This window comes from Vicia villosa, linkage group LG1 (assembly GCF_029867415.1).
Source record: "Vicia villosa cultivar HV-30 ecotype Madison, WI linkage group LG1, Vvil1.0, whole genome shotgun sequence".
Classification (NCBI taxonomy): Eukaryota; Viridiplantae; Streptophyta; class Magnoliopsida; order Fabales; family Fabaceae; genus Vicia; species Vicia villosa.
Window position 1 is genome coordinate 102,418,677 of NC_081180.1, and position 26,909 is coordinate 102,445,585.

The 26,909-nt window shown below is 35.9% G+C and overlaps 2 protein-coding genes across 2 annotated transcripts; both read left to right on the forward strand.

The window, feature by feature from the left end:
* The first annotated feature begins 7,367 nt into the window (after positions 1-7,367).
* Positions 7,368-16,867, forward strand: LOC131643746 (lysine-specific demethylase ELF6). The gene is made up of 7 exons (XM_058914049.1): positions 7,368-8,880; positions 10,490-10,568; positions 10,736-10,803; positions 12,240-12,390; positions 12,927-13,474; positions 14,059-14,250; positions 14,416-16,867. The coding sequence occupies exons 1-7, from the start codon at positions 7,728-7,730 to the stop codon at positions 16,698-16,700; spliced, it is 4,476 nt and encodes a 1,491-aa protein (XP_058770032.1). The 5' UTR covers positions 7,368-7,727; the 3' UTR covers positions 16,701-16,867.
* Positions 16,868-17,002: 135 nt separating this feature from the next.
* On the forward strand, positions 17,003-18,616 carry LOC131643747 (lysM domain receptor-like kinase 3). The gene has a single exon (XM_058914050.1). It carries the CDS (start codon positions 17,261-17,263, stop codon positions 18,497-18,499), a length of 1,239 nt encoding a protein of 412 aa, XP_058770033.1. The 5' UTR covers positions 17,003-17,260; the 3' UTR covers positions 18,500-18,616.
* The last annotated feature ends 8,293 nt before the right edge of the window (positions 18,617-26,909 follow it).

Here is a 26,909-nt window from a genome sequence, read left to right on the forward strand (position 1 = left end):
GAACAATAGGGTTTAAGTCATTGAAATACACAAATACTTTTATCAAATACTGAGGAAGAGGCATTTTATTGAGATGTGTTGTCCAATAACCCTAAGACCCTTATTTATACAAATGGTGGTGCATTCTAGACCACACATATGTGTCGGTGTAACCAAGACCCTCCAAAAGTGTCGGCAAAATCGCAACAGTTGAAAAAACAAATATTGAAACATACCAGAAATTTCAGTTCAACTGAAATTCCCGATATATTGGATATTTAGAAATTTATGGTATACTGAAAATTTCGGTATGTCGTATTGAAAATTTTATTATAACTGAAAATTCAGGTATGACGTATCAGAAATTTGGTTGAGTATACCGAAAATTTCGTCCGAAAATCATTTGTATCACATCAGAGGTAAAATTAGAATGAAAAATATGAGGGGTGCCATATATAATATGAGAGATGACATATAAATTTCTCGTATTTTAACATGCAATCGAGCATTCAAGGCGTATGAATAAATATAAATATTTGGTCTCAAACATATAAACAATATAATTGATTCTATTAATTATTCTCAAGTAAACAAGGAGACAAATATTGTAATTACCAATCAATGAGTCATTAAGATCCAAGCTTACGAAATAGTAATATATAAATTAGCAACCAATCTTACAAAAAGGAGAAACACTTTTCACTACGACATATATTTAAGTTAGTAACTATGCCTGTGATTAGCTCCACGTTTAAATAATTATACATACGTATACTAATATAATAAGAGAATTGAAAATTTTAGATCATCCAAAGTAATATTCTCTTACATTATCTTTATGACAATTTGAGAAGAAAATTTCTTTATCCACCTCCCTATGGGGTCACCCCCAGCAAAAAACCCATTTTACCCCGCTTTGGAAATGCATTTTCGAAATATTTTTTTTTTTAAAATTTGTTCAGACTTCGGAAGTGCATTTCCGAAAAAATCCCAAAAATTGGAATTTTGACTAATTCGGAGATGCATCTCCGAAACAAAAAAAAATCTAAAAAAATCTCAAAAATTAATTTTAGGATATTAATTAATTCACATCTCATAAATTTGATATAATTTATAATTAATGAATAATAATAATTATATATTTTGATATAATTTATGAGTTATGAATAATAGTTATTATATATTTCTATCCTGATTCATATTTTAAAATTTAAAATAATTTTAATTAAAAAAATTAAAATAATTTCACTTACGAAATAAGTTATAATTTTTTATTTATATATTTATAATAATTGTTATATATTTATAAAAAAATTAAAAAAATGAGCGTTTTAATTTATATATTTATATAATAATTATAATAATTATTCTATATTTATAAAATTTATTATATATTATATATTTATATATTTATATAATAATTATAAAAATTAAAAAAACGAGTGTTCTAATTTATAATAATTATTATATATTTATATATTTATATAATAATTATTATATATTTATATAATTCAGATGTTTTTGATTTATATAAGTTAGTAAAATAATTTTTAACTTTAAAATTGTTTAGGAAATTTTGATTCAACTTAATTTTATTGATTTACCTTCATTTTATTGATTCACTTTCATTTTATACCTATTAATTGTATTGATTCACCTTGATTTTATTTTTTTAATAATTATTGAATTATTTCGGAAGTGTATATCCGAAACATTCCAAGACCAATTTGGTCTTGGAATATTTCGGATATGCATCTCCGAAAACACCTCCCTCTCCCAAAAAGGGGTGTTTTCGGAAATGCATCTCCGAAAACTCAAAAAGGGGGTGTTTTCGGAAATGCATCTCCGAAAACACCTTTTTTTCATGTTTTCGGAAGTGCACTTCCGAAAACACCTTTTTTTTTCAATAAAAGTACGTTTTCGGAAATGCATTTCCGAAATAAGGGGTATTTTGGGAAATTCGCCAGAGATGGGTAAGAAGGTTAGGAGGTGGGTAAAGAAATTTCCTTTGAGAATATATGTTGAACATTTGCTTCCAACTTTTTGTTTGAAACTGATGCAGACAAATACAATTAGCGACAAGAAATCGAGATTTGCACTTTATTTTAGTTTTTGATATTCTTTTTGTTAAAATTGAACTCTCTTAAGATTTAAGTATCGACACAAGAAATATATATGTCACTAGATGACTTTCAAAGCGGTCTCAAGTTTTAGGAGGGCCAAGCGTAGATTTACTAAAGTTTAACTATTAAAAAATAATAGAAGTTCTTTAAACTCATAATTTAACCTATCAGATATTTTATGAGGCTTTATTTAGCTATAATTTAATTTTAGAAAATTTTAGGCCATATGCGATAGCCAACGACCTATCCGTCCCGTTTAAATCAGTCTCGTAAAAACTTGTAAAAATATCAGAACTGATCCTAAGTCTCTAGAGGTCCGGAACAAATAATAAAATACACCATGGCAAAAAAATTGAACAAAATTAGAATCGTCTCATACAATTATTCTTCATAAATTTTTTCATATAAAATTTGTTTATTTATAGAATTTTTATCATATCTAAGAATTATTGGATCAAACATATATTAATACATGTTTTTTTAAGTAAATAGCTTTAAAAGAGTATTTAAAATTTTACTATATGACTATAGTATAAATAAAATTAAAATAATAAAAAAATGTAAATACTAATTTAAGAGGATTCTAACACATTATCTTTTGGTACCTAGGTTAATTCATTTCCGCCCAGCCAATTTAACTGCTGGTTAATTAATCTGAACAATAAATATATAAAGTCTTAACACATTTTATATTTTTAAAACATCCAATTTATAATTTGAGACCCCAAAATTTTTGAGGTCCTGGTATGTGGGTCTGCTTGCCCTGGCCCAGGATCGGCTCTGAAAAATACGAATCAGTACGGAGTAAGATTTGATGGGGATGCCAGCTAAAACATGTCCTACGTGCGGGACGATATGGACCCACATATATTGTACATTTAAGTTTTAAAATTATAAATTCTTATGTTAATGCCTGAAAACAGGACGGAACAAGACGATATATTTGATTCGTCTAAAAAAAATCTTGATACAATAGACTATACTCATTTTGCCACCCTTAAATAACTTCATCTTTTATTATTGTTATTTTTTATTTTTTATTTTTTAGTTATTTTCGATTTGGTATTAGTTAGTTTTTTTAAAAAAAATGGCTAAATTATCTCTAGGGTCCTTTAAGTTATTTAATTGTAACGATTTGGTTCTTTATCTTATTTTTGCTACAAATAGGTCCTTTAAGTAACCAAACGTCTTCAGCGTTGTCCTTCCTCATAAATTTGGTTCCAAAAAAGATGATGTGTCCCTAATGTTGCTGAGGTGGCACTAACGTTGCTGACATGAATTTTTTTATTTGATTATTTTAATTATTTGCTGACATGGAATTTTTTTATTTAATTATTTTAAAGATTTATTTATGACAGTTAAAATGAAACTTTTGGGCCTTTAGCACGTCCATTGCAAAGCTACTTCATTCTAGTCCAGAACCTTTTAAATCATCTAGTTTGTTTAATCAATATATACACTAAACTTTTCTATACATAAAACGATGTGAGACTATCAATATTAGCCTATGTAAATATCTCTGTCAAGGAACAAGCAGGAACACCTAGAGATTGGCTTAGAGCAAGGGCTTATGATATTCCCAGCATGCTCACAGCCAAAGCCAACGTTAGTACCACCTCAGCAACGTTAACTGACACATCAGCGTCGTAAGTGCCAAATCAGCTTTTTGAAACGGAACTTGTGAAAAAGGTCAACGATGAAGGTGTTAGTTAACATAAAGGACCCACATGTAGCAAAAAAAAAACATAAAGGACTGATTTGTTATAATTAAATAACTTAAAGGACCCTAGAGGTAATTTAGCCAAAAAAAAACTAGCTTATTACCTTCTTACCATTTAAGAAAGGTAATCACGCTCAATTGTTCAATATTGAAATTAATACAATTAGAAGAGATTTAAATTTATCTTCTAAATCTCTCGTCTTTATTTTATAATTGTATTTTGTGTTTAAATGAATTATTTTGGATTTATTAGCTTTTATGTTGTATAAGTAAATATAACTTTAACCCTATAAATATTAAATTTGATTTTTTGTTCATATAAAAAAAATCATGTTTTAGTTACTATAAAATTATTTTTGCATGATGTTTTAGTCCTTCTACATAGACTAAAACTAGGTGCATAAATAATTTTGTAGGGACTAAAACATAATTTTTTTTACAAAGACTAAAAGTCAATTTTGATAATTTGTATGGACAAAAAACATCTTTAACCCTAATTTTTATTCTCAATTTTTTCTCTATCAATCTTTAAGGCTTGTATTCTTAAATTATTGTCTCATTTTTAAAGATTTTTGTTGTTATTAAATGAAAAAGTAATATAAAATCTCTTAATTGATGGACAATAATAATCATTCTATTTATAACACTCCTCCTTGTATGTTCATAAAAAAGATGTCTCGTTAAAACCTTACTAAAAAAACTGAGTGGAAAAAAATCTAGTGAAAGAAAAAGTACAATATCATTTTAAGATGAATTCATTTCTCCCCCTCAGCTGAACGAATTCATTTCTCTCCCTAAGTTAAACGAATTTGTCGGCACTTTTATCACCATTTTTTGAAGATCATGAGTGAAAAAGAACTTTGGAAAAATGTATTTTGTTCGATCTCCTTTAATGTAATCATCTTTCAATTGAGCAATGCATGCAATATTATCTTCTTATATGGTTGTTGTATTTTTTTCCAGAAGTCCAACCACAAATCTTTTGTGTGTGTTGAATTTGGGATCTCAACCAAACACATTCTTTACTTGCCTCATGTAGTGCCAAAAATTTCTTTATAATTAAATAAAGTGGTTGCTATGATTTGTTTCGCAGATCTCCATGAAATAGTTGTACCACCACAAATAAACAAACAATTGATGTGATCTATCATTATGAGGATCTGACAAGTAACTTGTTTCTGCATAATCTATTAATTATAATTTGGATACTTTGAAATTAAAAAAATTCATGCCCATTGTACTCATAAGATAACAAAGTATATGCTTAACTCTATTCCAATGTCTTTGTGTAGGTGAAGAACTATATCTTGTTAATATAGTAATAGAAATTTATATAACATGGTCTGTATAATTAGTAAAATAGATCAGTGCATGAATTACATTGAGATATGGTACTTCAGAACCAATTAGTTTTTCATCCTCTTTTTTAGGTCTAAAAGAATCTTCTACACATCCAATGATCTAACATCATCAAGGTACACGACATACGATATTTATCCATATACAAACGTTTGAACACCTTTTCTTTATAATGTTCTTATTGTAGAAATACTTCAGTGTCCAAATATTCAATTTGTAAACCTATACACAAATTTGTCTTTCTATGTCCTTTATCTCATATTGTTTCTATAAGAGATTTATAGCTTTTGGAATCTCTTCAAGAGTTCCAATAATTTTATGTCATCCACATAGATAACTATTAGAGAAAAATATTTTCTAGATGTTTTCATAAAAATACAAGGACATATGGACAATTGTATCACACGTGTCCATATTGTTTTAACTCATAGAGAGACTTATTCAATTTGATGAAGTAGCTTTCTCGATATTCAAAACTATGTATCTATGATATATTAAACCCTTTAGGGAGTTTAATTAAATGTCACTATCAAGTGGGTCGTATAAATAAGATGTCACAATATCCATCATGTTCAAATTAAGCCCTTCATATGCTACAAGGCTAATTAAATATAAAAAATTAATTAAAACCACTACATGTGGATATGTTTCATCAAAATCAATCTTAGATTTTTGCGAAAACCACTAAGTAACAAATTAAACTTTACATTCTTGTTTTGCTTTTTCACAAAAACTCATTTATATCCAATTGTTTTCACACCTTGAGGTGTTTGGACTACAGGTCCAAAAGCGAGTCGCTTGTTGTAGCGGTGAAAAATTGAGACCGAGACCATTGGATTGACCCAACTCGTATTTTAGTGAAAGTCTCCACCGCACTTTATTGTTTCCAAAGGAAATGGGAAAAAGGGCGAAATAAAATTCAAAGAAGTTTTTAAATCAAAACTAATAAAATGAAACAAATATCTTAGGTACGGGGGTTAGTTATGCAAGGGAAATGTATTATCACCCCTCACATATGTAGTACTCTACAAGAACCTCTTTAAAAATATACATTATTGTTTTTTTTTTGTTATAATTGCTTGTTTGTGAAAATAGAGTGGGATAATGAGAAAAGAGTTTTATTAAAAGTGTGTTCGACAAGATATCACATCTTTTGCCTACATACTCTTTTATTGCAATAGGAAATTCAGAGCATTTGTGGTTCCCCTTAAAAGAAAAAATAGAGCCAAAGTGGCAAAAAAAATCTTTTTGGACGTTGAGCTTTAATAATACACAACAGGTTTGTTTAAATGATGAGCTTTAACAATACACAACAAGTTTTAAAAGAGTTTTGTAAATACCGAGCTTTAACAATACCTAGTAAAGTTTGATTTAAAAAATGGTTGAGCTTTAACAATACAAAACCAGGTTTAAAATATGGGAGGTGCTAAGCTTTAACAATACAGAGTACAAAGTAAATGGAAAAGAGTGTTAATAGCTTGACAATTTTAGTCAATATTATCCCAACCCTTTGAACTTATAAGCAACAATGAGGAATCAAACATCTCAATCAAGCATTAAGGATAAGCATCTCAAGTAGTGGGTGAGACATGTTATGTGCATCATAGATACAATCAAAGTTAGTAAAGTATAATCAAAGATATCAGTGTATACAATGAATTCAAGTATAAGAGTTACAGAATGAACGAGAACATACCTCAATATCATATCATGTATGTATGAGTATGATGTAATGATTAAATGGATAAATATCTCATGTATATGGGATTAGTCAACAAAATATATATATATATATATATATATATATATATATATATATATATATATATATATATATATATATATATATATATATATATATATATATATAAAATAACAAGTACGTGGATCATTTGAATATGTACACAAGAGTAACAACAAGGTATGATTTAATGAACAAAATATAGTACAAATATGGTGAAGACAAACATTTGTTTTTGTAAACAATTAATTACACAAGTTTAAAATTTAAAAGATATGATGAATTTTATAATGATATAAGCATGGAAATGATGAACAAGTCAATACTAACGTTGCATCAAAATAAAAGAGAAAATTCATGGATTATTGTTATTCTTATTATTAATTTTCATCTAATATAACAGCCGTCTGATGAATCAAACGTGCAATATATTTGCAGTAGAAACTGCTACAGAGGATATTGCCGCTGAGGATCCGAAACCACCGCTATATCTTTCTCTCTCAAATACACGTTCGGTGTTTGAACTTTGGAGGCCAAATTATGCACAGTGCCCTGCAATTACAGTCTCTACAACTCAATTTCCACTGTGCATTTCGCTATTTTGCTTAACCTTTGATCTCAAAACTGTTCCCAATTCTTTCAAAGGTAAGCAAAATTTCACCAAATCCCTTTCCCCAATTTAGGGTTTTTGAGAATTTTAATGGATAGTAGTTTCTGCGCATGATTGAATTGCATTAGCCTCCTGGTACAACTTGCATTGTTGTTTTGAATCTTCAATTTTGCCATCTTGATTCGTTTTCATGTCATGGGCAATGTTGAAATCCCTAATTGGCTTGAGGAGTTGCCACTGGCACCTGAATTTCGACCTACAGATACTGAATTTTCTGACCCTATTGCTTATATTTCAAAGATTGAGAAAGAAGCTAGTAACTTTGGGATTTGCAAGATTATCCCACCCTTGCCCAAACCTTCAAAAAAATATGTTTTTTCGAATTTGAACAAGTCCCTTTTGAAGCGTCCCGAATTGGGTCCAGATAACAGTTCTTTAGGAGTTGGTAATTCTTTGAAATCAGGTTCTTGGGATAGTAGTACTGATGGGATATCGCGGGCTGTGTTTACTACAAGGCAACAAGAAGTGGGGCAGAATGTGAAAAAAATCAAAGGGACGGATCAGAAGCCACTGTCATGTGTTCATAAGCAAGTATGGCAAAGTGGAGAGGTTTATACATTGGAACAGTTTGAGTCTAAATCGAAGTCTTTTGCAAGAAGCGTTCTTGGTATGGCGAAGGATGTTTCTCCACTGGTTATAGAGGCTATGTTTTGGAAGGCGGCTTCAGAGAAGCCAATATATGTGGAGTATGCCAATGACGTGCCTGGGTCTGCTTTTGGAGAATCACAGGGTCAGTTTTATCGAAGTCATAGAAGGCAACGGAAAAGGACTTATTATAAGAGTAGAGTAGATAGCTCTGTTTGTAAACAAACTGAAATGGATGGTGTAAAAGACACAAAAAACGACCAACCTACCGGCGTTGCGACTCCAAGTCATGCTGACTCATGTTTAGAGATGTCTAAATCAGCTATGACTATGTCACCATCTACAGAAAATGAGGCATCACAGTCTTCTAAGGAGAGGACTTCAGATGCCAACAATGATATGCAAGGCACTTCAGGTTGGAAGCTTTCAAATAGTCCTTGGAATTTGCAAGTTATTGCCCGTGCTTCAGGCTCACTAACGCGTTTCATGCCGGATGATATTCCTGGTGTTACTTCTCCTATGATATACATTGGTATGTTGTTTAGTTGGTTTGCCTGGCATGTAGAGGACCATGAGCTTCACAGCTTGAATTATCTTCACACTGGCTCATCAAAGACTTGGTATTCTGTTCCTGGAAGTTATGCTCTTGCCTTTGAGGAAGTCATCCGCACCGAGGGTTATGGTGGTGATATTGATCAATTTGGTATGTGAATTCCGTGACTATTATCTGTTGACATATTTCTTTTTCCTATAAGGTTGAAGATATATTAAATAATTTTATTTCATCAAATATTTTTACATTGCTTCTGGAAGTTCTTTCATGCATATGGAAGAAATAAATTATAACAAACTTGGTCTGTATATTTGGCATGTCAAGAAAAGTGTGTTGTGGTTCTAGAGTGTCAGATATCTCAGTATTGTTAAATAGCTGCTAGCTAGCTATAGCACAACGGAATTTGAACAAAACGCAATTTTTCTGTGATATTCTGAAGTAGCGGCTATAGTGGCACTATAGCTCTGTTGCATAGAGGAATTGAATAAACTACTATTTTTCATGATTCACAATTAGAGCATTTTTTTCTTATATTTGCTAGCAAATGAGTCTTCTGTTTAGATACATTTCTGATTCACTGTGAATATTTATGTCTTACAAGGATGATAAAGTAAGTAGCCAAATTAGGTATGCAGTCTCTCCCGATCTTCCTCGGAGTAGCTAAATTTCCTGTCATATTTATGTTCTCTAGAAATGTGTGAATTCTCTTGGTGGTTTTGGCTCTAGACTTATTGGAAATGAATGCTATGGATGGAATAACGCAGTTCTGTAAATGTTTTATAAGTTTTTTTTTCCTTCCAATTTTCAAAAACACTAGAGTCGGGAGGATAAGATCTTTATAATATAATAATTCATTTGAATTTGATATCATTATCTTGTTCTAATATTTGTCCTATTGCCACTTAAATATTAGATATTGTTGGAATTTCCGCCTTCATTGCGGCCCGTCCCTAGTCGTCTAAATTGCGGCCCGCCCCTAGTCGCCTAAATTGTGGCATTTGGCTTGCCTTCATTGCAGCCTCCAACACCTTAATTGTGATGGGTTTGTAGGGTGGATTTAGTCCCACATTGCTGTTGTGTTTATAAGTGGGGGCAATCCTCATCTTACAAGCCGGTTTTGTAGGGATGAGTTAGGCCCAACCAAAATTCTAAGATGGTGTCAGAGCCTATCCTAGATCACTTGTTGGGCTTCCCGCATCGCCCATGCTCCGGCCTCATTGAGGCCCAAGCGTGAGGGGGTGTGTTGGAATTTCCGCCTTCATTGCGGTCAGCCCCTAGTTGCCTTAATTGCGGCATTGTCTTGCCTTCATTGCAGCCTCCAACACCTTAACTGTGTTGGGTTTGAAGGGGTGAATTTAGTCTCACATTGCTTAGAGATATGACCTGTGTTGTGTTTATAAGTGGGGATAATCGCCGCAATCCTCACCTTACAAACCAGTTTTGTAGGGATGAGTCAGGCACAATCAAAACTCTAAGAGATTTCCACACATAAGTAATTTGTAAGGCATGTGTCAAACAACGACATAGATTTGTTTTAAAGGCGGAAGAAAATTTTCATTGATACTTCCTATTTAATTCCCGTACATCCAAGTTCCAACTAAGACCTCTGAGGCTAAAAAAAAAGAATAATATGATTGAATTCAAATTCTGCCCATTCATTTGTTTTTTTCTTTTTAGAGATTCATTTTATTCTTGAAGTAGTTGAGTGCTCCAATTTCTACGGTATTTATAGCTCATGTACAATTTCTTTTCTTATCAGCTGCTTTGAAACTATTGGGCGAGAAAACAACTCTCTTAACACCTGAGGTAGTTGTTGGATCTGGGATTCCTTGTTGCAGGTCAGTTGCTTGACATATTTGATTTGTTGTTATGTCATGAATGATTCATGGGGTTAAACATATGCTTAGAAATTATTGATTAAGATCTATAGTTGGTATTTTTTCTGCTCAATCTCTTACTCTCTTGTTGAATTAGTACTGATATCTATATTGATGTTTCTTTCTAGGTTAGTACAGAACCCTGGTGAATTTGTCGTGACTTTTCCAAGAGCTTATCATGTAGGATTCAGCCATGGTAATTGCTTTGAAGTTAATGTACACTACTGATATTTTGCAGAATACTGCTGTTGTAGGTTTTTGCTGTGTAAATGATGGAGTGATAATAGAGGCCTTTATATAATGTGTGATATATAGAGCTGTTTGACATATGGTGCTTGAAATGTTTGTGGTTCGTAGAATGTTTTTGTTGTTATTTTAGAGTATCTATAATCTTAAGTGATTTGCGACAAGAATTATGAGAATTTTTTTTTTAATGTGAGTATATAGTTAAAATTAGAATGTGCTAGTCATTTATATATCCTCTAGTCAGTTAGTGATTATAAATTTAATCAAAACTGCTGCAGACCCAATTTTTTGTTATAACAATGTCAATATATCATCAAGGTGGGTGAAATGGTAGAATTCTTTAGGCATAAGTTCCAATCAGCCTATCATATTTGGACAATTCTCATCTGATAGGTTACAAGGCCAATGATTCTCCATGTTAATGAGTTTAGGGCAGTCAAATGCCAACAAGAGTAAAAAATAAGACATAGATGAAAATGCTGAGTGGATATACAATAAAAGATAGGACTAAGAACAATATATTTGGAAGGAATTTGGGTAGCAACTATATTAGAGAACTGGAGAAGATAATAGAATTTCAAAAAAGTGATTTTGTCACGAGTCTTATACTCTGATGATGTAATGTGAGAAGACTGAAAGAAGCTCTAGTGTGAAAAATGAATGATGGCTCAGTTGAAAGGGGTGCAACATGACATACAGAACCATTAGAAGAAAAACAGCAACAACAACCGAGCCTTATCCCACTAAGTGGGGTCGGCTACATGATTAACTTTTGACATAACTTGATCTAAATGGTTTTACTGAAAACTCGACTTGTCATAGCAAAATGGTGTTGCCTAATTAATTTAGTCAAATCTAATTACTGTTAAGGCTTGGATGCCACTGTTAGTATCTTGGTGATGGAATTGGCATGGAGGCTCAAATTGAAGCCTTACAAAGTACAAACTTCTCAAATTCCACTCCTCTAGCCCACACTAGTATGATATGATCATTACTTCTAGTCATCATGGTAGATGATATTAAAAAAGGTGGAGTCTTTGTGCTTTGATGTTGAATGTTAGGAGAATCAGTGGCTTATTCACTGCATAAGTTGGTTTTCACGTTCCATTTATCCTTATAATTTTCTGGTGGATTTGTTTTTGTCTGTTCTGTTTCTGATGTACCAAATTATTAGTAGTATTTTTACTTTTTTAGTTTTAATCATGAGATATTGATTATAGTGAAGCCGCATATTCCCCCTTTGTATCTTAGAAGCTCACTGTTTGTTTTGGTAGAAAGAAGCTCACTATTTTGATTTTGATTTATTCTGTCCTGTGAGGCTTATCTCTCTTCTATCTTCAATATATTTCTTATTATCTTATGTGTTCAATATGGATAAATTATTAGGTTTTAACTGTGGGGAAGCTGCTAACTTTGGGACTCCACAATGGCTTGGTATAGCTAAAGAAGCTGCTGTGCGTAGAGCTGCAATGAATCATCTTCCCATGCTCTCCCATCAGCAACTGCTTTACTTGCTTACCATATCTTTTATTTCAAGGTGAGAAAATTTTCTGACATCGTCTTTATACATAGATACTATTCTATGGATGTTATATTAATCATTCCATGATATATGAATGGTTGGTTGCCTCTATTTTCCTTTTAACTATTTGGTGCTAGTCAGTTTTAACTCTTGTGACCCATGGGTTATGTTTAATGACATGGACAGGCTAGTTGGGTAAGTAAGAACGACGGGTTATGAATTTAGCCTTTTAAGGTGTCTTTTAAGTTGGATTAGTTATACATGTCCTTTGCTATAACCCTTACTGCATTCAAATTAGAGTTGTTCTGGGCTTTTCCAGCTGATGTTAAACATTAATGTAAGTCAGAGGTCTGAGAAATTTTAAATCATAAGTGTGATGTATGTTTGTTAAATGTGATGCTGTTAGATCCATCTACATTTCCCTGATTTTTTTCCCCAGATTATTCTTATAATCAACAGTATTATTGTAACATGCATTTTGTTTTTTTTTATCTAAAGTATCAAGTGGGTAACAAATCATGTTTTATTTCTTCTGCTTTTGGTTTTGATAGTGTGCCAAGGACACTATTACCTGGTGTGCGCAGTTCTCGTCTGAGAGACCGTCAGAAAGAAGACAGAGAGATTCTAGTAAAGCAGGCTTTTATAGAAGATATGCTGCAGGAAAACAAACTGCTATCCGTTCTTCTTGGAAAAGAAGCTACTAAACAAGTTGTTTTATGGAATGCTGATTTACTACCAGATTCTGGCAAATATCGTCAGCTGCCGGATTTAGCTTCTACTTCTGGAACCTATGTAACAGACATGTCAAATGATAATATTAGTTCTGCAGATAAGAGTAGCCATTCTCTTCTTGATGATATGAGTTTGTACATGGAGAATCTGACCGATTTATATGATGGTTGTGATGATAGTCTTCCATGTCACTTCCAAACTGACTCAGGAGCATTGGCTTGTGTGGGATGTGGAATACTTGGTTTTCCATTTATGACATTGATACAGCCAACTGAAAAATCAATAATGGAACTTCTTCCTGATAATCATCATCTAGTTGAAGATTCTTCCCTGAACTCTGTTGCCTCCCTTCACAGTGTAGTCTCAAGTAATGCCTTTATACTTTGTCCTATAATCCTTTTTTTGATCATATTTCACACGTATGCTTTTATTTATGCATATTGCATGGTGTGGTGAAATTGAACTCGTTAGCTACTACAGGTACATCAGTTAGATAAGTTGTGGTTTCTAGTGTTTCTATGATGCTGTTGTCTAAATTCTAAAATTTTAAGTTCCCGGAATCAACCAATAGAATATTAATATTATAAAGGAAATCAATTATCTTGTGCATCTCTTGCAACTTCTTCAGCACCTTATAAGTTATAACTGCCCTTCCTGCAGTGATTTTTTTAGCATATTTGAGTTGTAAAGCAGCTATAGTTGATATATTGCATTGGTCTATGCAGCTACTACTCTATTCATTGTGAAATATGAGATCTCTTATCTCATGATTGGGTAAAAGTTAGTGGAAAATAATTTTGCCAAATATACAATTTCTGATTTGCACCTTCCCTTGTATATTTATGATACTATGGAAGCTAATCTAGTGGTCATGTTTTTCCGAAAAGAAACATTTGATAAAAATGTTTATTGGAAATGCTGACATTAGTTGTTATTTAACCTGTTCTTCAGGGGATCTTTCTGTTTCTGAACTTGCTTTGGCAGAGGATTCACAAAATCAGTCACTGATCAAGTGCAATAAGTGTTGGAACACCTCCAGTAAATTTATGAAGCCGCGGATTTTCTGCTTGGAGCATGCTGTTCAGATAGTAGAGATGTTGCAGAGCAAAGGTGGAGCCAATGTGCTTATAACTTGTCATTCAGGTCCGTTTGAAGATTAGAAACTTCCGTGTTATCATTATAAACTCAAATATCAAATTATGTAGATATACAAGTTTCTCTGTTTTGAATTTAACTTCAATTTATCATAAGTTGAAATATTTATTATAAGCTGTGTTTTCTTACTTTTACTAATCTTCTTTTTTATAGACTATCCGAAAATAAAGGCACATGCCAGTGCAGTTGCAGAAGAGATAAAAAGTGATTTTGATTATAATGAGGTTCCAATAGATATTGCATCCCCAGAAAATTTGGCTCTGATAGATCTGGCAATTGATGGTGAAGAACTTGATGAATGTGAAGACTGGACATCTAAACTAGGCCTTAACCTGCGGTTTTGTGTCAACAGTATGAACAAATCTCCATGTAAACAAGTTCCTTTGACACTAGCATTAGGGATGCAGCTTTATCCTAAACATCCTGGTTTATCTATAAATTGGCATTCACAAAAAACTCGGTCTAAAAGGTCGAATTGTTTAGCTCAGTTTAAACCTGACAAAATTCAGATAAAGAAAGACGATCCTTTGCAAATAGATGGCTCCATTGCTGAAAAGAAGCTAATTCAATATTCAAGAAAGAAGTTCAAGTCAAAGCAAAGCAGTTTCTCTGCAGCAAGCACGGTTCGTGAATCCCATGAAAAGTCCAAAAATGCACCAGCTGTTTTGAGTGGGGATCATTATAAATGTGTTTCTAAAGTTGAGCTTGACACAAACAGTTTCAGGAGTGATTGTGCTTTGTCGCATGGCTCTGCTTCTGCTGCAATATCTCCAATGCATCATGAAATCCAGAATGCCGAAGCTCCCACTAGTATGAGCTTGAATACCGGTGTCTCAGAAATATGTGGCAAAGAGAGTGAGGATTGTCAGGACAAGAAATATTCTCATTCTCTTACAAGTGGAATAGATGGAAATATTGATGTGTTAGGAAACAACCAAATTACTGAAGCATTTGTCAATGATAGCAAGTGTAATGACATAGATTTGGATGGTGAAGGGTATCTAGAATATCAGTCTGCATGCAAAAGCAACAGTGAAGCTGTTTTATCGACATCAATTAAAAACCAACCTGCTCTTGCCACTGTTGATGGAAGTTTTGAAAGTCCAAATTATACTTATGCTGAAGAAAGAGTAAACAATTCAATGTCATTAAAAGTGACAACTGAGGGAGAAAGTAAGTCTTTGAATGAAATGAACAAGGAACCTCTAAATGATGATAAAACAATAAGCGAACATAGTCCTATTGCAGACGTTTGTGAAGTTCCAAGAGAGGTTTATGCTTCTGCAGACTTCTATGATACAGTAAGGTTGGATGGTGAAATGCAGCATGAAGGACAGGTTGGAAAAAGTGGTAAAGAAGAAATAATTCAGTCCACTCATATTTCAGCAAAACAAATTTGCGAATCTACAAGTGGGGAATATGTTGAGGGGTTGCAAGATGAAGCGGTTTTAGAGTCTGCAAAGCAGTCTCCGATCCAAATTAAGAGTAGAACTAATGAGGAACCCGTTTCTAGTTTTGTTGCAAAAGGCAATAGTAGAAGTGTATCTGTATCAGAAATAGGATGTTCTGAAGTTTCAGTAGAAACCTATCCCGAAGAAGACTCATGTATTCAATTTCTTCCGAGTACAGAAACAGAAATGGAAATCCAGCCCGTTAATAGAATTAATGAGGAACTTTCTGTATCAACTCAGGAATGTTCTCAGACCGAGAAAAAGACTTGTGGTAAAGAAAACATAAATGGAAGCGAAGTAGATTTGTCACAAGATAATGGGGAGCTGGAAAGCTGTGACTTGACTACAGCAGCTCCCAGATCCAATCCCGCAAAGAACAAAAAGAGGAAAATGGAAGACCCTGCTAAGAACCAACTTGATTGCTATGACTTTATAAGAAGTCCATGTGAGAGGTTGAGGCCAAGAACTGGGAAGATTGCCACCACAAGCAATAGTGGAAGAGTCATCAGCCAAAACGACGAGGAAAATCCGGTTGCTAAAAGGACACGGAAACCTCCCGAAGCATCTTCAGTTCCTCGCAAAGATAGAGAAGCTTCAGTTCCTCGCAAGGATAAAAAAGTCAATGTTAAAAGGCCGCACAAGTGCGACCTTGATAATTGCCGTATGCGTTTCACAACCAAGGCTGAGTTACAGATGCACAAACGTAACCTTTGCCCACATGAAGGGTGTGGTAAGAAATTCAGTTCCCACAAATACGCACTTATTCACCAGCGCATTCACGAGGACGATAGGCCCCTGAAATGTCCATGGAAAGGCTGTTCCATGTCATTCAAGTGGGCATGGGCAAGAACCGAGCATCTAAGGGTTCATACTGGGGAGAAACCTTATCAATGTAAAGTCGAGGGTTGCGGCCTTTCTTTCAGGTTTATATCAGATTTTAGCAGGCACAGACGAAAAACAGGACACTATGTGAAATCTCCCGCCTGAAACATTCATTCTGTAACATGTGCATATATGTGATTAGATGTGAGGCAATAGATGTCTGTCTGACCATAAGCATTCTGGTTAGCTAGCTGTAAAGTTAGGATATAGAATGGTTGTAATTGCTCAATATCCAATCAATTTGGTAATAACTTGTGAAGGAGTTTTGATCATTTAGCATCACAGATGTTAATTGTTGCTGTATAATATTTATTTAATTTGTTATTTTGTTATAAAAGAGGGACAAGAAAAATGAGAGTAAGAAACAAGACATGTTTGCTCTCAATGTAGTTTCTATGAATTCCTCTTGGGTGTATTTTTTTATAACCAAAAATCGATATTTAATTTTCTTCAATTTTTACTGAAAATTTTAGATGGAGACAGTTAGCTGAAATAAACGGACGCCACGTGTGACCCACCGTCATTGACGCAATTATTTATTTATTACCCGACCAAGACGTAACTGAAGACACAGAAGAAAAGACCAACCTACTTTTACTTGTTCTTTCCATGATCCTATGAAGATTATTGAAAAATAAACTAATGAGTCACAAATTCTTACTTCGATGTGCAAATCTAAAAAGAGCACCACCGTGGTGCAACCCACAAACAGAAACCCTAGACGAACTTCATCTTCTCCTTCGTCTTCGAATTTTCTATCTTCCAACAGTGAAGTTCCAATCACAGAATCAAGAAGCTACGTATACGGTGGAAAAGATAAAGAATGGTCCAAAACCTCTTCTTCTTCCGTTTCTAGCCACGCTTCGCTTGCAAGCCTCAAACACAATCTTCCAGAAAACCCTCACATATACCCTTTCTCTGAGATCTCAACCGCCACCGCTAACTTCTCCGCCAACCGTCTCTCATCCAACTCCTTCCGCTGTTCGCTACGTGATCGGGAGGTTGTTGTTTTCCAGCGGAAATTCCGCCGTCAGTTAGACCTTCCGGAGCTTCGTGACCGTCTCGCGATTATCTGCCGGAGCCATCATAGTAGTCTTGTTAAACTCCTCGGAGCTTCTGTTTCTGGTAACTGCATTTACCTCGTTTATGAATTTGTTCCCGGTGCTAACCTTTCTGATTGCCTTCGAAATCGCCGGAACCCTAGCTTCACCAGTCTCTCCACGTGGACCTCACGGATGCGAGTCGCCTCCGATCTTGCTCACGGTCTTGATTATGTCCACAATTCCTCCGGTTCGGGTTCTGGTTTCGTTCACAACCACATCAAAAGTTCTAGCATAATTGTTTCAGAAGAGAACTTTGGCGCTAAGATTTGTCACTTCGGTACGTCGGAGCTCTGCGGCGAGTCCGTTGGTGAGTCTTCTGAAACGGTCTCCGGCAGGAATTTGAAGAAGTCCGGTAGCCGTGGGGTGAGGTTTGAGGGGACGAGGGGGTACATGGCGCCGGAATTTCTTATAACCGGCGCGGCAACGCAGATGACGGACGTGTACGCTTTCGGCGTGGTGGTTCTGGAGCTTCTGAGCGGGGAAGAAGCGGTGAGATTTGAATTGGAAGGTAATGACGGCGGGTACAGGAGGGTGAGTGTGGTGGATACGGCGATGGAGGCCTGGAAGGAGCACGGCGGAGTGAGAAAATGGGTTGATCGGAGGCTGAGGGATTCGTTTCCGATGGATGTGGCAGAGAAAATGATTCGGGTCGGATTGGATTGTGTCGGGGAGGATCCGAAAGAAAGACCGGATATGGGTCGGGTATCCATGGAAGTATCCAAGTTGTATTTGGAGTCGAAGGAGTGGGAGGAAAAATTAGGAACTAACTTTGATTTTTCGGTTTCATTAGCCCCACGGTGACGCACGTGTTTTACTTTGTTTATTCTGCTCTTTTGTTAGGTAATCTATTCTCCTTTTAGTTTTTAGTCTCCACTTAAAATGTTAAGATTTTTAAAAGTGAGAGATTGATCAATGGTATTTTTTTCTTTTTAGGGTACATATAATATACATATACTTGTTTTTGTTCGTTTTGTCAAATCCAAATATACAGGAGGAAAAATATATATTTTGAGAATTATTTTTAAACTTTCATGATGTAAATTGCATCAAAAAATTTATCGAACCATATGAGGACATTTGGATAAGATGACATATATTTCTTTCTGTTTAATTAGAGATTTTGGATGAAATGATAAAATCCCCTTCAACACCAATGGGTAAAGTAGAATATGATTGTCAATCTTTGTACCTCTGACATTGAGAAAAATAAATATTTAAAGTCTTCAAAAACAATTTTGCTAACCAATTTTGTGGTTTCCGTTCATTGTTAAATTATGTTAGTGTGGCCATTAAATTTTGATTAAAAATAAATGTAATTCCTCCCTGCTAAGGTTTTCTCTAAGGTCACAATATCGGAAGCGTCTTTCATTCCACCATTGAATAAAGTGTCGTTTCTAATCAATCAAATAGCTCTAACCACCGCCATCCAAAAAAGAATCATGTGATTCCTCTTAACTATGCCACGGAGAACCAAGTCAAAGAATAACAAGTCATCAATGGAAGAGAGAGAACTGCCAAACCAGTAGAACCAAGTCAAAGAATAACAAGTCATCAATGGAAGAGAGAGAACTGCCAAACCAGTAGATTCTCAACCAATTAAAGAGCCACTCCTAAACATCAATCGCAACCTTGCAAGAGAAGAATAGAAGACGATGATGATGATGAGATTCAGATGGCCCCTAAACAGAGGAGGCACACCAAGCTATGAACACCATAAATGACTTCGCGCTTAGCCAACCCATCCCTAGTTTGAAGTCAAGCCAACATAAGTCTCCAACAAAAAATCTGGATGTTGCTTGGAACATTGGATTTCTAAACTACTTTCAATGCTACCTTTAAGTCTGAACCCGGATTGAAGTCTTGAGCAATCAAAGAGAACATGTAATAAGCGGATTTAATAAAGAAATCAAACGCGCTAGGCCACCAGAAAAAAATCCGGCAAATTAGAGATAACCTTTGTTGTGAATTGATCTCGTAGGTGCTTCAGAGATGGATACTGATGTGAGAGATACGTGATGACATAGATGGGTATCGTAAGTTGAGCATAACTGGTTGATAAGTTTAAGCTTGTGATAAATAGATTATATACAAAGTTTGATAAATCTTATCTTTCCGAAGAATGAATTCTTTTGTGTTGATATTTACTTTTCTGTTTTTATACTTTTGTTCATTCAAAACCAAGTTCGAAATCATATAAGACGTTGAATGACATTCTAACGGCCATCTCTGTGGACACGATAATTCCCGGATAAATATTTTCAAATCTTTTCTGGCTTGCCCCTATACAACTTCAACATGTACCTGTTAGCTGAAAATTTCGTTTTGTAGTATTTATCCTTCGAAGAAGTAAAAATCGAAGGAAAGATGGTTACTGATGGCCATCCCTTAAAATGGCTACTGATGGTCATGCTTCGAGAGTAAAGATTTCTAAGTTCGCTATGAAGATAATGAATACTGAAAGCTGGTGAAAAGTATGTGTCTTCGGGGACTTAGACAAATTTATAAATATATTCAAGTATTACTACTTAGCGTGTTTTTTCGTAGTGTTTGTTTAATACACTGCCACGCGTCGAAGACAGACTCAGGCGGGAAGATTTGAAATTCGAAGACGGTTTCGTAACTGTCCAAGTAACAGATGGCATCGCTAGAAGTTCTTATGAGAAACGTGGCAGCAGATTAGTATAGGACCGTTAAGGTCGAAACTAGTATAAATAGGAGTCTTAATGTTAGGATTCAGTGTGTTCATTTTGTACAAATCACTCACATATTTACTCAAGTATCAAGCGTTAAGAGAAAGAGTTCGCTGAGAAAATGTACGTATGACACCACCATTTTAATACATGTGTATTATCTTTTGTTTTTTTTAATATCTTCCAGAATTACTGCATTTCGTTTACTTCTTGCCATTTACATTTCTGTATCTTTACTTTAATGTCATTTACTTTCGAATTACTTTCATTTACTTTCAAAGTCTTTAACATTTCTGCAGTTTAAGATTCTTTACGTTTCAATAGTCCTTTTAATTTTCTATGTTATGTTACTTATCTTTTCGTTGAAGTCACATTTATATATAGCAAAGTGATTGTCAAGACTATTTGTTCTTTAATCGAACAACGCTTATTGAAGAAGACAAATAATGAATATGGTTCGAATGAACGTTGATGACAATCTTCTTGACTATGTGTCCTAGGATCAATCTAGTCGATCCTGCGAGTAACCAAATCATATTTATTATAGTTTGGAAGACTAGCGGTTGTTTACCAGAAATCACCGTAAACAAATTGGCACGCCCAGTGGGACAGTGTCAAGCAGATTGTTTTAATCAATTGCTTTATTTTTGTCTAGACAATATCAAGATCTTGTATGAACCTTAGGAACGGTAAATTAAAGAACAGTGCACAACCGATTCCCAAACGAAGGTACAACAGGAAAATGGTCGTTCAGCCAGTGCAGGGGGTGATCGAGATCCCCCACAAGGTTCAGGATCAGGAGCGGAAAATTCGACTTCTGTTCAAGGAACACGAGATGCAACGGGTCCAAATGGATCGAGACCTGCAGATAATTCCCAGGCTTTGCCTGAAAATAATACAGGGCTTTCAGGGACTATTCCAGTTTCAGTGTCGACAACCGCACCCTCATCCACAAGCGCAGAGGACGTATTGTTTGCCTCGACAAATGCTGCAAATAATTTGCCTGGTCAAGGCACGAATTCTGCTTTCGAATGGAGACCAAATAGTTCATATGGAATGCCATACCCATATGAAACAGGCGTACGAGGGGCAGGATCTATATATGCCCCAACTAACAATGCGACATTTTCACCGAATGTTAGTTCAGTGGGTCGAAGTGCACATAACACTGGTTTTTCTACCCAGGTGCCTCATTTTACCACAAATAACCAAGCAGCATTTCGACAAGAAATGGATGCAAGCAACCATGATATGGTAGGGGTTTTGGCCAGAGAATTGACTTCAGTTTTAAGCCCACTAATGGCAAATGTTACTACTACAAATAGAGAAAACATGGAGACTTTCCAAAAGATATCATCTCAGATGAATCGAATGGCAGAATTCATGGGAATAACACCACCTAAAAGGAAAGACAAACAGCCTTCGAATCAAGAAGAGAGGCCCATTTTAGAACGTGTACAAGACATAGTTCTGTCATCTAGGACAGCCACTAGGGATATAGGCCCCTCACGAAGAACAGAGATGTTCGAAGGAACTCCAATAATTAACTTAGAAGCTTCAAATCAAAGAACCGTCCCCGTTCGACAAGAAACGGAGGAGGAGCGATCCAGATTAAGGATTGTGGGTAGGAACGAACACCCAGATGAGGTTGTTCAAAGAGTTAGAAGAGAAAATCTGGCTACAGAAAATAACTTAACTGCCATGATAGAAAGGGTTATGGCCAATAATGGCCTTAGTACTGGACTTAGACGTCCAAACTATACATCCCCTATATCAGATTATATCATGCAGACAGAATTGCCTAGGGGCACTAAGGTACCCAAATTTACAAAATTTTCAGGCGAAACTAATGAGTCAACGGTGGAACATATTGCTAGATATTTGACAGAAGCAGAAGACTTAGCGGGAAACGAGGATTTAAGGATCAAATATTTCCCTAGTTCGCTGACAAAAAATGCCTTCATTTGGTTTACTACTTTGCCACCAAATTCGATAGATGCATGGGCATACTTGGAAAGGCTTTTCCATGAGCAATTCTACATGGGTCAAACTAAGATAAGTTTGAAAGAATTGGCCAGTGTTAAAAGAAAATTCACAGAAACAATTGATGATTATTTAAATAGGTTCTGTTTGTTGAAATCAAGGTGTTTTACAACAGTCCCAGAGCATGAACTTGTTGAAATGGCTGCAGGTGGTCTAGATTATTCAATAAGAAAGAAACTAGATACCCAATACCTTAGGGACATGGCCCAATTAGTAGACAGGGTTCGACAAGTCGAACGACTGAAGGCAGAAAAAGTTAGGGCGAATAAAAGTTATAAGAAAGAGAGAGTAGCGTACGTCGAAGCCGAGGACGCTGATGATGAGTCTTTCAATGACTCGTATAGCCCTGAAGAAGTCGAAATAGACTTAGCTGAATTGAAAGAAGCGCCAACTTACGCCTGCAAATTGCTAAATCCTGCCAATGGAATAAACCCAGTAGAAAACGATAAGAATGATAGGTTCCCTAAGAAAACTTATACATTCGACATTACCAAGGGTGATGAAATATTTGATTTATTGGTAAAAGATGGCCAAATGATACTACCTCCAAATTCAAAAGTTCCTCCGTTGGAACAACGGAAGAAAAGAGGTTTTTGTAAATATCATGGGTTTTTAGGCCATAAAACTTCTCAATGTTTTCTTTTCAGGGATCTAATTCAAAATGCTCTCAATGATGGAAGGTTGAAATTTGCTGACAAGACCAAGAGTCATATGAGGGTCGATACCAATCCCCTGAACATTGCTGACGCTAGCCTCTGCGAGGTAGAAGATATCAACATGGTGGAGGCCTCTGAAGTTGAAGTTGTGGAGACTAAAGCAATGTTCAATGGAAAGCAGGCTACTGAAAGCCTAAAAGGTGAAATAGTCTTCAACACTGTTGTTGAAGAATCTTCCAAGACAGAAATAACTGAAGCATCGAAGGAAGAGAACAGTGAGGCCACTGAAGACCTCAGGATGAAACTCCAGAAAATCCAGATCTCTGAAGTTCCTCCAGCAGCGGTTAACATGGTCAGCGCCAGACGACCAGTGTCTGAATTTGGCGAACTATAGACATGGCTGACGAGGCAAAATGGGGGCATCGAAGTTCCTCCAAGAACCGAAAGCCTCAAAGAATATCTCTGGAATTGCCACGAGAGAAATGGTGGTAAGCAATGGATGTGTCCAAGGTGTTCGATCATGCTGAATCGAAGGGTCGAAGCCAACTTCGAAAGGGTTCGACGCGAAAGGTGGGAACACCCAGGAAGAGAGCCAAATCCCCTACTACAACTGTACCCAAAGATGGAGGAAAGCTTGGTAGGATTTTTGGTCAAATGCCACAAAGAAAACACTGAAGTTGCTCTCTGCCCAAGATGTGGGGCAGTCTATGACGAAATACTAGCACGATCATTCGAATGTGTGTATTGCTACATGAGTCAAGAAACTCAGGGGTTGCGTCCTAATCTGTACGGTTTCGACATATGGACTCCAACAAAGAGGCCTGATAGCCCACACCCCAGAACTCGAAGGGTAACTTTCAGAATCCCTGCAGATGCGCCAAGGGATAGGTGGGTGCAAGCTGATGCAAGAACCAACAAATGGCGAAGTTGGGACCAAGGTGGTAGAACTGCAATGGCATATAGGAAACAATTTCAAAGACCAAATCGAGAGGCGTATCGATTGGAGAATTATAAAGGAAAAAATCCTATGTCTCGGTCCCAGTGGAGAAGGCATCAGAGAATAAAAAAGGCTCAGAAGGAATACAGGCCAAGAGAAGCTGGAGAATCTAGTAGCAACCAAGTCCCATACCAGGGGGCAAAGTCAAACAAACCTCCGGTGGAACGCAGATTATTCGAAGCTGAAAAACTCTTGGATGAAGAAGAAAAGATGCGTTCAAATTCTTGGAAAGAAGAGGATAGAATGACAAATGATTTTGATTCTGATGGAGTGTCATCTATAAACTTGAATTGCAATGTTGTTTCCGTACTCCCTCACGAGTTTAATCAGGAAACTGAAGTAGAAGATTGTGAAGAGGCTGATATCGAAGAAATGACAAAACACAAACCTGTGTGTTACTATGTGCTGAATAATGGTGCAGTAGAAGAACAGAATGCTTTCTTCGAAAGGCCTGATGAGGGTATGCGAAATCATTTAAAGCCACTCTATATCAGCGCTAAGATTGAGAACGTTGGCATTAATAAAGTCCTAGTTGATGGGGGAGCAGCAGTGAACCTAATGCCTCAATACATGCTAAAAAGAATTGGTATGTTCGATACGGATATAAGGCCACATAACATGGTTTTATCTAACTACGAAGGCAAAATAGTGCAAACACTGGGAGTTGTTCAAGTCAATTTGACAGTAGGCTCAGTTACCAGGCCAACCATGTTCATGGTTATACCAGCAAAGGCAAACTACAATCTTTTGCTTGGTAGGGAATGGATTCATGGGGTAGCAGTTGTGCCCTCAACAATGCATCAGAGGGTGACAATTTGGAGAGAAGATGGTATAGTGGAGAATATCGAAGGTGATCAGAGTTACTACATGGCTGAGGTCAACCAGGTGAACAAAACCAACTTCGACAGGAACCTGGCAAACATAGGCCCTTGTCATGCTGCAGAAGAAATGTATACACCAAATAAAAATGCATTGTACTATTTAACTCTACACCCAAATGGATTCCAATGGGATAGAGAAATCATGGATGGTCCACCAGATACAGCACCATTGGAGAATTATCCGACAGTACGGCCAACAGGCTGGGACGATGACATTAATCATGTCTGAGTCTTCGTTCTTCGAAAAGATTTCGGCCTATGTGTCCGAGAACAAAAGGAAGGCGGCTCTCGAAGCCGAACTATCAGATACAAAGATAGATGCAGTTTTAACCAAAGAAGGAATAACAGAATTGGAGATACGTGCGAGTTTCGAACTCCCTGAACACACGGCTCCAGACGAAGAGATCATAAGAGAAGAACCAAACCAAAGGTTGGATGCAATATACGACGAGGAACCTTTGGGGTTCGAAAAAGACCCAATGGCGCCGAATATAAAGATGTTGGCCCAAGATCCACTTGAAGAAGTAAATCTTGGAGACAATGATCAAAAAAGGATAACATATATCAGCGCGAAACTAGAACCAGAATTGAAAGCAACGGTCATCAAAATGCTGAAAGAAAACAGAGATTGTTTTGCTTGGGACTATGATGAGATGCCTGGTCTAGGAAGGGATTTAGTTGAACTAAAATTACCAATAAAAGAAGGGAAGAAGCCCATAAAGCAAACTCCCAGAAGATTCGCGCCAGAGATTCACTCGAAGATTAAAGCAGAGGTCGAAAGACTCTTACGGTGCAAATTTATCCAAACTACAAGGTATGTTGAGTGGATTGCTAATATAGTACCTGTAATTAAAAAGAATGGCTCATTAAGAGTATGCATAGACTTTCGTGACCTTAATGCAACTACTCCTAAAGACGAGTATCCCATGCCTATAGCACAAATGCTAGTAGACTCAGCCGCAGGTTTTGAGTATTTGAGCATGTTGGATGGATATTCGGGATACAATCAAATTTTTATAGCAGAAGATGATGTATCCAAGACAGCATTTCGTTGCCCAGGGGCAATAGGCACTTACGAATGGGTTGTGATGCCTTTTGGTTTGAAAAACGCTGGGGCAACTTATCAAAGAGCAATGAATTCTATATTTCATGACTTTATAGAAACATTCATGCAAGTGTATATAGATGACATTGTGGTAAAATCTACCTCGGGTATGAGTCATCTCGATCATCTGAGCCAATCATTCGAAAGAATGAGGAAATATGGCTTGAAGATGAACCCCCTTAAATGTGCTTTCTTTGTGCAGGCAGGTGATTTCTTGGGGTTCGTAGTCCACAAAAAAGGCATAGAAATTAACCAGAATAAGACGAAAGCCATTAGGAAAACCAAGTCCCCATCCACGAAGAAAGAATTACAATCATTATTGGGCAAGATAAATTTCTTAAGGAGATTTATCTCCAACTTGAGTGGGCGCACGCAAGCTTTCTCACCTCTACTTCGGCTTAAGCAAGGAAAATTCGAATGGCGTGCTGAACATCAAGAAGCTTTCGATCAGATAAAGCAGTACTTGACTTGTCCACCAATTTTGTCTCCCCCAAATGGGAAGAAGCACATGCGCCTATACATTTCAGCATCAGATAAAACAATAGGCAGCATGCTTGCCCAGGAGGATGAGAATGGCATCGAGAGAGCCATTTATTACTTAAGTAGAGTACTCAATGATGCAGAGACTAGATATACTGATATAGAAAAACTCTGCCTTTGTTTGTATTTCTCCTGTATCAAACTTAAGTATTATATAAAGCCAGTTGATGTTTACGTTTCATCTCATTGTGATGTTATTAAACATATGTTATCTAAGCCAATACTACATAGTCGGATTGGCAAATGGGCTTTAGCCCTTACTGAATATTCATTAATATTTCAGCCTCTCAAGGCAATGA

Bases quoted from the DNA above. Each gene is read 5' to 3' on its own strand.
- LOC131643747 (XM_058914050.1), top strand. From the start codon at position 17,261: ATGTGCAAATCTAAAAAGAGCACCACCGTGGTGCAACCCACAAACAGA.
- LOC131643746 (XM_058914049.1), top strand. From the start codon at position 7,728: ATGGGCAATGTTGAAATCCCTAATTGGCTTGAGGAGTTGCCACTGGCA. The intron at 10,569-10,735 runs GTCAGTTGCTTG...GTTTCTTTCTAG, and splicing joins TCTGGGATTCCTTGTTGCAG to GTTAGTACAGAACCCTGGTG. The intron at 10,804-12,239 runs GTAATTGCTTTG...ATAAATTATTAG, and splicing joins TCATGTAGGATTCAGCCATG to GTTTTAACTGTGGGGAAGCT.